This window comes from Somniosus microcephalus, chromosome 20, assembly GCF_052327205.1.
Source record: "Somniosus microcephalus isolate GS21.2 chromosome 20, FLI_Smic_1.0, whole genome shotgun sequence".
Taxonomy (NCBI): Eukaryota; Metazoa; Chordata; class Chondrichthyes; order Squaliformes; family Somniosidae; genus Somniosus; species Somniosus microcephalus.
Window position 1 is genome coordinate 19,645,418 of NC_141006.1, and position 10,966 is coordinate 19,656,383.

General features: G+C 45.6%; 1 protein-coding gene across 1 annotated transcript in view; it reads right to left on the reverse strand.

Annotated features, from left to right (window-relative positions):
* LOC147103069 (uncharacterized) overlaps nt 1-6,071 on the reverse strand; it is an 82,159-nt gene extending 76,088 nt beyond the window's left edge. The window contains exon 1 of the mRNA XM_085962354.1: nt 5,616-6,071. Coding sequence (XP_085818480.1) covers nt 5,616-6,026 — 411 coding nt within the window. The 5' untranslated portion in view covers nt 6,027-6,071. The remainder of the gene's footprint in view (nt 1-5,615) is intronic.
* Between the last annotated feature and the right edge of the window lie 4,895 nt (nt 6,072-10,966).

Genomic DNA, 10,966 nt, shown 5'->3' on the forward strand with positions numbered 1-10,966 from the left:
AACTACTTCCTCTTTAAAGGCAGCCCATTGTTCCATTACAGTTTTGCCTGCCGATCTTTGATTCCAATTTACCCAGGCCAGATCCATTCTCATCCCACTGAAATTTGCCTTCTTCCAACTCTAGATTGCTCCTATCCTTTTCCATAGTCTAAACCTTATGATACTATGATCACTGTTCCCTAAATGTTCACCTACTGACACTTGCTCCACTTGACCCACCTCATTCCCCAGAACCAGATTCAGCAATGCTTCCTTCCTTGTTGGGCCGGAAACGTACTGACCAAGGAAGTTCTCCTGAACACACTTCAGAAATTCTTCCCCCTCTCAGCCCTTTACACTATTACTATCCCAGACTATATTAGGAAAGTTGAACTCCCCCATTATCACTACTCTACAGTTCTTGCATCTCTCTGTAATTTCTCTGCAAATTTGCTCCTCCATATTTTTCCCACTAGTTGGTGGCCTATAGAATATACCGAGTAGTGTAATGGCAGTTCTATTATTTCTTAACTCTAGCCATATAGATTGTGTCCTAGACCCCTCCAGGACATCCTCTCTCTCCAGCACTGTAACATTCTCCTTAAACAATACTGCCTCACCACTTCCTATCTATCCTTCCCTATCTTTCCTGAACACCTTATATCCACGAATATTTAATACCCAAACCTGCCCTTTTTTGAGCCAGGTCTCAGTTATTGCCACGACATCATATTCCCATGAGGCTATTTGCGTCTGTAGCTCACCAACCTTGTTGACTATGCTTCGTACTTTCACATATATACACTGTAAACTTAGACCATCCTGTGTTCTCTCTTAGTCTGACCCCACCTAATACCTTACTATTTCTTCCTTTAGTGCTATCCATCTCTCCCAATCCTTTGTGCCCTTTGTTTCCCTTTTCCAATGCTACATCCTGGTGCCCATCCCCCTGCCAACATAGTTTAAACCCTCCCCAACAGCACTAGCAAAGCTCCCCACGATGATATTGGTACTGACTCTATTGAGGTGCAACCCGTCTGGCCTGTACAGGTCCCACCTCCCCCAGAACTGGCCCTATTGCCAGGAATCTGGAGCCCTCCCTCCTGCACCATCTCTTCAGCCACACATTCATCCGCTCTATCAAAGAATCACAGAATGGTTACAGCAGGGAAAAAGTCCATTCAGCCCATCGAGCCCGTGCCGGCTCTCTGCAAGAGCACTTCAGCGAGTCCCACTCCCCCGCCCTTTCCCCGTACCCATGCACATTTCTTTCCTTCAGGCACTTATCCAACTTCCTTTTGAAAGCCGTGATTGAATCTGCCTCCACCACCCTTTCAGGCAGTGCATTCCAGATCTTAACCACTCGCTGCGTAAAAGTTTTTTCTTACGTCGCCTTTGGCTCTTTTGCCAATCACCTTCTCAGCCATACCCTCTGCCTCCATGCGTAGATCTCCTTTTTGGTCCCTAATCGACCCCACCCCTCCTCTTACTACCCTTTCACTATTTATATGATGTGGAGATGCCGGTGTTGGACTGGGGTGGACAAATGTGAGAAGTCACACAACACCAGGTTATAGCCCAACAGCTTTATTTGAAATCACAAGCTTCACCCGACGAAGGAGCAACGCTCCGAAAACTTGTGATTTCAAATAAAGCTGTTGGACTATAACCTGGTGTTGTGTGACTTCTCACTATTTATATGCCTATAGAAGGCTTTTGGATTACCTTTTATGTTGGCTGCCCCTATTTCTATACTCACTCGCACGTGGCACCGGGATTAATCCAGAGATTACTACCCTTGAGGTCCTGCTTTTTAATCGCTTTCCTAGCTCCCTGAAATCTGCCTGCAGGACCTCATCCCTCTTTCTATCTATGTCGTTGGTACCGATATGGACCACAACCTCTGGCTGTTCACCCTCCCCCCTCAGAATGTTCGGCAGCCGCTCGATGACATCCTTTACCCTGACACCAGGGAGGCAACATACCATCCTGGAGTCACGTCTGCGGCCGCAGAAACGCCTGTCTTTTTTTTAATTCGTTTATGGAATGTGGGCGTCGCTGGCAAGGCCAGCATTTAATGCCCATCTCTAATTGCCCTTGAGAAGGTGGTGGCGAGCTGCCTTCTTGAACCACTGCAGTCCGTGTGGTGAAGATACTCCCACAGTGCTGTTAGGGAGGGAGTTCCAGGACCCGTGGTGCCGTGGGCTGTACTCTCCAGAGGAACCATCGCCCTCACCAGTACTCAGAACAGAATACTGGTTGGAGAGTGAGAAGCACTCAGGGGACTCCTGCACTCCCTGCCTGGTCCTCCTTTTCTGTCTGGCAGTCACCCATTCCCTCTCTGCTTGCACACTCCTTAACTGCGGGGTGACCACCTCCTGAAACGTGCTAACCACGTAGTTCTCAGCCTTGCGGATGCACCTCCAGCTAACGACACTTCCTGCACACATGGTTGTCCAGGACATGGGAAGCATTCTGGATTTCCCACATGGCACAGGATGTGCATTCCGTGGGACTGAGCTGCCCTGCAGGATGTCCCAAAGCGCTTTACAGCCAATTAAGTACTTTTGAAGTGTAGTCACTGTTGTAATGTTAATGGAAAAAGAGGATTATGGACAACTGTGGTAGCAACAAATAAGCTTTTTCAAATATGTGAAGAGTCGGAGGACTGTCAAAGACTGTATTGGGCCAGCGAAAGATGCTCAAGAACAGGTAGAAAGGACTCTCAGGGTATGGTGGAGGTACTAAATGAGCATTTTGCATCAGTCATCACTCTTGAAGATGATGTTCAACTGACAGAAATAAATGGTGCTGTTAGTTAATATTAAAATAGATGAACATATTGTTTTAGATCTTAAAATAGCTTGGGCTGCCAGGCTGGATGATATCTACCCAAGGGTCCTAAAGGAGATGTGACAGGTGCTGTGTGAGCCCTTTGCCCATACCTTTAATATCGCGTTGGAGTCTGGGTCTGTTCCCTTTAGACTGGAAGGAAGCTAACATCGTTCCAATCTTTAAAAAGAGGGATAAGGCAGAACCGAGTAACTATAGGCCCATAGCTTGACATCAATAATGGGTAAGATGCTCAAGGGAATCAATAGGGATGAACTGTATGACCACTTAGACAGAGAAGGCCATATCAGGGACACCCAACATGGCAACCGAAAAAGATTGTGTCTTGCCAATTTGATTGTATTTTTTGAAGAAGTCGCCAGGATAGTGGATGCAGGAAACCCGGTAGACATTGTCTACCTGGACTTTCAGAAACCTTTTGATAAAGTACCATAAAAAGGGCTTCCCTACATGATAGAATCTTCTGGAATTAGTGGTAATTTACTCTGCTGGATTGAGAATTGGCTGATTGACCGTAGGCAGAAAGAGGTTGTAGATGGATTTGGATCTGATTGGAGCAGTGGTGTCCTGCAGGGATCGGTGTTAGGACCTTTCCCATTTACTATTTTCATGAATTATATAAATGTAGGTGTTGGGGGAATGATTTACAAATTTGCAGACAATCTAAGAGATGTGCGAGGCTTATTACTATAGCGGTTGCCTCATTGCTACAAGTAGATTGGGAAGTGCTTGGAAATTGGGTCCATGATTGGCAAACAACGCTTAAATTAGAAAAGTGCTGTGTTATGCACGTAGGCCGCTTAAATGTTGAACATACATCCTTCAGGGAAAATAATTAAAGTCAGTGGTGAAAGAGAAAGATCTAGGCATTTTGGTGCATCAATCTTTAAAGGTTCATAACCAAATGTCATGAATCTATAGTGAAAGTGAATAGATGTTAGGAGATTCTTCTTTTCACAGAGAATTGTGGACCTGTGGAACAGGTAGTGAGCTCGTGCACTGAAGGCCGAATCACTGTATTCCTTCAAGTGAGAGCTGGACTTGTTGCTGGCTGGGGCGGAGAACACCTCTTACAAGTAGGTAACTTCTAACATTAATCAGGGCCAAGGTGATTTGCTGAACTAATTTTGATCGCCTAAAGGGGTGGGAGAGGAATTCGCCAGATTTTTCCCCCCCAATTGGCCTTTTTTTTTTGACTCTCCCAGAAGATTAAGATTACACGGCTCCAGGTGGGGTGGGGTGGGGAGTGTATGCATTAGGCATTACAACCGTGGGGGACAAGCTGGATGGACCAGTAAGTCTTTTCCTATTTTTCGTATGTTTGTACATAAGGCGAGGTGGTGGAGCAGGCTCGAAGGGCCGTATGGCCGACTCCTGCTCCTATTTCTTGTATTCTAAGAGAAGGCTCGTAAAGGCAGAGCAAGGATCATCATGAATTGAGTCAGCTTCATGCACTGGGCTCGTATTCACACCCTATTTCTCCAAGGGTAAATGTCATTGTGCACAGATAAACAAGGTCTTCTGTGTTTCACATCATAGGGGTCCTATGGAGGAAGAGGCCAACCACTCAGATAACCACCCTGGCACTTCCAGAGACACAGCCATTCCAGATGTCCAATTCCTACCACTTCATCACCAACCCCATTAAGGCATCTTGCACACACAAGCACCAACATAGGAGACACCCACTTGGGAGCACGTTACTTGTGATTAGAAGGGTTGCACTGGGTGAAGCACGGAGCACTAGTGAGAATGAGGGCCTGGAAGTGGAAGAGAGGTAGTGTGCCATTCCTCCATGGAGGGTGGAGAAACAACCGTCCTTGGCTGAGGAGCTGAGGGACTCAGATCTCAGGGGCCCAGTCTTCAAAGGAACTATGGCCTAGAAATTTGGTGGCGCCCCAGCCAGAGCACTGGAAGTAGCACCCCGGAAGGAGTCGCGAGCGCCCGCCAGAAATTCAGTTTGAGCGCCCCAAACCGAAGCGCGGCGCTACTCGAGGCTCCCCGCATCCGTCTTGGGGCGCTGCAACTGAAATTCGCAGCACAACGTGCCGCAGCACCACACGCTGTGGCACGCCGCGCTGTGGTACTGCAGGCCTTCCTCCACTTCTTAAAGGGGAGGGGCCTGCTGCAGCACGATCTAAGATCGCGAGTGCCGGCAAAGGAGCCCGGCACCGAGGAGAAGTGCCGGGCTCTTGGGAGACAGCCGGTACAACGCGGAGGGGGTTGTTCAGGAGGCTGGGGACGGCTGCACGAAGAGGTGCTGGCAGGCGGCCAGCAAAAAAAATGGCCGCCCCGCACCTCAGCACCTCTACCGCCGCAGGTAGGCCCCCCTGAACCGGTCGCAAATTGCGACCGGCGTTAACAGCAGGGGGCGCTACCAAATTTCGCGATCGGAGCGGTAGCAGGGCGCTGCGCACACCGATGACGTCATCGGTGGCGGCGCAGCGCTAACGGCTAGCGCCGCCATTAGCGCCCCGCTAAATTTCACGGGAGGCGTGGCCAGTGGCGCTAAACCCACTAAGTGCCCTCTTTGGGCGCTAACTGGTGGCGCAGCCCACTGACTTTTTAGGCCTATGACTGGAGAGCAACAGTTTCTAGGTTATTCATTTGTATCTTATTCCAGTCCAACTGTGCTGTGTATCTCACCCATGTAGCAAACACATGCAATTCCTTTATGAAGGTCACTGGTTTGGTTTGCCTTACTCGTGCAACGAAAAATAATTACCCTTTTTCCAGTCAAATAGCTTGTTAAGTATCATTATCAAGTTACTTATTTGCAATACCTTATCTGCCTGGGCTGATTCAATCTCCAGATTCATTTGTACCTTTCCCCACTGGTGGCCTGTCTCTGGATCTGGCTCCTTGCTTGCATGTTCTGACATCAGGCTTTTTACATCTAGATCTAGTTCTTCCCAGGAACCACATCCTACAAATGCTGATGTCAGCTCCTTTTCTCTCTGCCTGTTGTCGAGGTGGGCCTCCCCTGGGCAGCAACCTTCCTGTGATCCTGCTACAGTAATGTCTGAAGCTTCCACCTTGGCTGCATCTACCCTGTAACCCACAGCTCCTGTGCTGCCTGGGCCGCCGCCTTCAAATGCTGAGTCGGTTGAGATGTTCTCTGCTGAATCAACTATTAAACCCATAACCGCTCCTTTCATGTACTCAATTTCTGGTGTATCAGAAGCCACCTCCATATTTTCAGGTAGTTGGTGATTTTCTATTGCCTCTGGTTTGCTCGATAATTTCTGTGAGTCAAAAAGATAAAATGTTGAAGACAAATTATTACCGTAAATATTCTTGCATCTCTTTTTTTTACATTTCCTTGTGTCACCATGTCTCCAACCCCCTCCCTTCCAATGAGCGCCAACTTCCCCCAGTATGAACACCCCTGCCACCTCCAAATATTTCTTCTCCAATCCTTATCGTTTCGCTTACTATTTCACACTTAAACCACACTAATTGATATCACTATAAATACCGGAGTCAGAAATAAGAACATAAGAACATAAGAAATAGGAGCAGGAGTAGGCCAATTGGCCCCTCGAGCCTGCTCCGCCATTCAATAAGATCATGGTTGATCTGATCCTAACCGCCAATCCATTATGACAGGACTATCTCCTGAATCTAACAGAATTAGACACACGAAACAGGAGCAGGATCAGGCTACACGGCCCCTGGGCCCGCTCCGCTACCCACAGGGCCATGACCGATCCGAACCTAGACTCATGTCCAAATTCCTGCCCGCTCCCCGTAACCCTTAATTCCCTTTTCTTCTAGGAAACTGTCTATTTCTGTTTTAAATTTATGTAATGATGTAGCTTCGACAGCTTTTTGGGGCAGCATATTCCATGGACCTACCACCCTCTGAGTGAAGTAGTTCCTCCTCATCTCAGTTTTGAAAGAGCAGCCCCTTATTCTAAGACTATGCCCCCTAGTTCTAGTTTCACCCATCATCTGGAACATCCTCCCTGCATCCACCCGATCCAACCCCTTCATAATCTTATATGTTTCAATAAGATCGCCTCTCATTCTTCTGAACTCCAATGAGTAGAGTCCCAATCTACTCAACCTCTCCTCATATGTCCATCTCCTCATCCCCGGGATCAACCGAGTGAACCTTCTTTGTACTGACTCGAGAGCAAGTATGTCCTTTCTTAAGTATGGACACCAAAACTGTATGCAGTATTCCAGGTGCGGTCTCACCAATACCTTGTACAACTGAAGCAATACCTCCCTATTTTTATATTCTATCCCCCTAGCAATGAAAGCCAACATTCCATTGGCCTTCTTAATCACTTGCTGCACCTGCATACTAACATTTTGAGTTTCGTGCACCAGGACCCCCAGATCCCTTTGTACTTCAGTACTTTCCAGTTTCTTGCCATTAAGATAATAACTTGCTCTACGATTTTTCCTGCCAAAGTGCATAACCTCACACTTTCCAGTATTGTATTCCATCTGCCAAATCTCTGCCCACTTACTTAGCCTGTCTATGTCCCCTTGCAGGTTTTTTATGTCCTCCTCACTCACTACTTTCCCTCCCATCTTAGTATCATCTGCAAACTTTGATGTGTTACACTCGGTCCCCTCCTCCAAATCGTTAATATAGATTGTAAAGAGTTGGGGACCCAGCACTGACCCCTGCGGAACACCACTGGTTACTGATTGCCAGTCTGAGAATGAACCATTTATCCCAACTCTCTGCCTTCTGTTAGATAGCCAATCCTCTATCCATGCCAGAATATTACCCCCAATCCCGTGATTTTTTATCTTAAGCAATAATCTTTTGTGTGGCACCTTGTCAAATGCCTTTTGGAAGTCTAAATACACTACGTCCACTGGTTCACCTTTATCCACCCTATATGTTACTTCCTCAAAGAACTCCAGCAAATTTGTCAAACATGACTTCCCCTTCATAAAACCATGCTGACTTTGTCTTATTAAATTATGATTATCCAAATGTCCTGTTACTGTCTCCTTAATAATGGACTCCAAAATTTTACCTACAACCGGTCTATAGTTTCCAGCCTTCTGTCTACTGCCCTTTTTAAATAAGGGTGTTACATTAGCAGTTTTCCAGTCTGCCGGGACCTTTGCTGAGTCCAGGGAGTTTTGGAAGATTATTACCAATGCACCCACAATCCCTACCGCCACTTCCCTCAAGACCCTAGGATGTAAGCCATCAGGTCCAGGTGATTTATCCGCCTTGAGTCCCATTATTTTACCGAGTACCACTTCCTTAGTGATTTTGATCGTGTTTATCTCCTCCCCCCCTATAGCCCCCTGCTTGTCCAGTGTTGGGATATTCTTGGTGTCCTCTACTGTAAAGACTGATACAAAATATTCATTCAGCGTTTTTGCCATCTCCATATTTCCCACCATTAATTTCCCGGTCTCATCCTCTAAGGGACCAACATTTACTTTAGCCACCCTTTTTCTTTTTATATAACTATAAAAACTCTTACTATCTGTCTTTATATTTTTTGCTAATTTACTTTCATAATCTATCTTCCCTTTCTTAATCAATCTTTTTGTTATTTTTTGCTGTCTTTTAAAGTTTTCCCAATCCTCTATCCTCCCACTAGATTTGGCTACCTTATATGCCCTTGTTTTTAGTCGAATACTATCCTTAATTTCTTTACTTAGCCACAAATGGCTGTCTTTTCTTTTACACCCTTTTTTTCTCAGTGGAATATACTTTTTTTGGAAGTTGTAAAATAACTCCTTAAATGCCACTGGTCTGACCACTCTGTTAATTATTGTCTCCGAACAGCAATAATGGCTCGCTTGACTGTACCTCAGCCTTGCAAGAGCTTGTATTATAACAGTTCGCAGTCCCAGTTTTGTTCTCAGACTCTGAGATCTTGCGAGACAGTAAATACTGATCTAGATCATGATCAGCACAGCACACCCCACTTCAGCACAATTCCCAATCTCGCAAGATAGCCCAGTATATATTCTTTCACCAGACCCTGGTACCCTGGAGTGTGAGAGGGGCTAGATGTTGATTTGAAACCAGTAATGTTTAATCTTGGTTTGTTTGGAAGGGGAATCCATGGGTTAAACCCAGAGGGATAGGAATTTGGGGCACTTAAAAAAAAAAAATTTAACATTCAGTGCCTGAAGGGAAGTAGGCAGAGAAACTCCGCATAGTTTTAATTTGTTTCAGTAGCAAAGTGTTGGATGATGATTATTATTAAAAGACTTTAGCAACTAATTTAAGACTTAAATCCTGCGCAATGTTCATAAACATTAAGAGATGGAGTTACATGGACAGACTATTAAAATAAAATTGACAATGAATACCAAACCATGATAACTGAGTTTGAAAATAACCCCTTCAAGCATCAAGGTGGCCTACCCTGCTTTCAGATGGAGAGACTGGAAAGCACACCAGTTATCTGGACATAAGAACATAAGAACATAAGAAATAGGAGCAGGAGTAGGCCATACGGCCCCTTGAGCCTGCTCCGCCATTCAATAGGATCATGGCCGATCTGAATCTAGACTCACGTCCACTTCCCTGCCCTCTCCCCGTAACCCCTAATTCCCTTATCTGCTAGGAAAATGTCTATCTCCATTTTAAATTTATTTAATGTTGCAGCTTCCACAGCTCTCTGGGGTAGCAAATTCCATAGATTTACTACCCTCTGAGTGAAGAAGTTTCTCATCTCAGTTTTGAAAGGGCAACCCCTTATTCAAAGATTATGCCCCCTAGTTCTAATCTCACCTATCAGTGGAAACATCCTCACCACATCCACCCGATCAAGCCCCCTCACAATCTTATATGTTTCGATAAGATCGCCTCTCATTCTTCTGAACTCCAATGAGTAGAGTCCCAACCTACTCAACCTTTCCTCATACGTCAACCCCCTCATCTCCGGAATCAACTGAGTGAACCTTCTCTGAACCGCCTCGAGAGCAAGTATATCTTTATCAAAAGTAGAAATTTATTAAGCTAGAAATTACTATTTTTTTAATTCATTCATGGGATGTGGATGTCACTGCTAAGGCCAGCATTTATTGCCCATCCCTAATTGCCCTTGAGAAGGTGGTGGTGAACCACCTTCTTGAACCGCTGCAGTCCATGTTGTGAAGGTACTTCTATAGTGCTGTTAGCAGGGGGGGGTTCCAGGAGTCTGATCCAGTGACGATGAAGGAACGGTGATATATTTCCATGTCAGGATGGTGTGTGACTTGAAGGGGAACTTGGAGGTGGTGGTGTTCCCAAGTGCCTGTTGCCCTTGTCCTTCTAGTTGGTAGAGTCCGCTGGTTTGGCAATATTAGCAGAGGAACGGAATGCGTTAAAGCCTCAGTTAAGCAGCCAACAGAGGAACATCATATGAACGTGATAAGTTCATTGATATCATTACACTAATATCATTAACAGTAATACTTAAAGTACTGCCTTTACCCAGCACACCATGCTGTATTCTGTTGGGTACACTGTCCCACTGTAATTATCTTACTGACTATATTTGAAAATATGTACAACTTCAGCTGCAGCATTGTGTCCAATTCTGGGCACCACACCATCACACTTCAGGAAAGATGTCACAGGCCTTGGAGAGGGTGCAGGGGAGATTTACCAGAATGCACCAGGGATGAGGGTCTTCAGTTATGTGGAGAGACTAGAGAAACTGGGATTGTTCTTCTTAGAGCAGAGAAGGTTCAGGGGAGATTTAATAGAGGTGTTCAAAATCATGACGTGTTTTGACAGAGTAAATAAGGAGAAACTGTTTCCACTGGCAGGTGGGTTGGTGACCAGAGGACACAGATTTAAGATAATTGGCAAAAGAAACAGAGGGGAGATGAGAATTTTTTTTACGCAGCAAGTTGTTATGATCTGTAATACACTGCCCGAAAGGTTGGTAGAAGCAGATTCAATAGTATTTCTGACACCTCATCACTAACACCTCAATCACAGGGAATGGTCTTTAAAATGTCCTCTTAGCCTTCTCTGCTGCAGTGGAAATAATGCCAGGACTTCAAGTCTCTCCTCATAGTTTCTCATACCTGGTATCATCATGGATAACACAGATGTCAAGAAGCAAATTATCTTGGGCACTATACACTGGACTAGAGGACTGTTATACTAGAGGCGTATAAAATGAACAAGCCTCAAATGAGACTA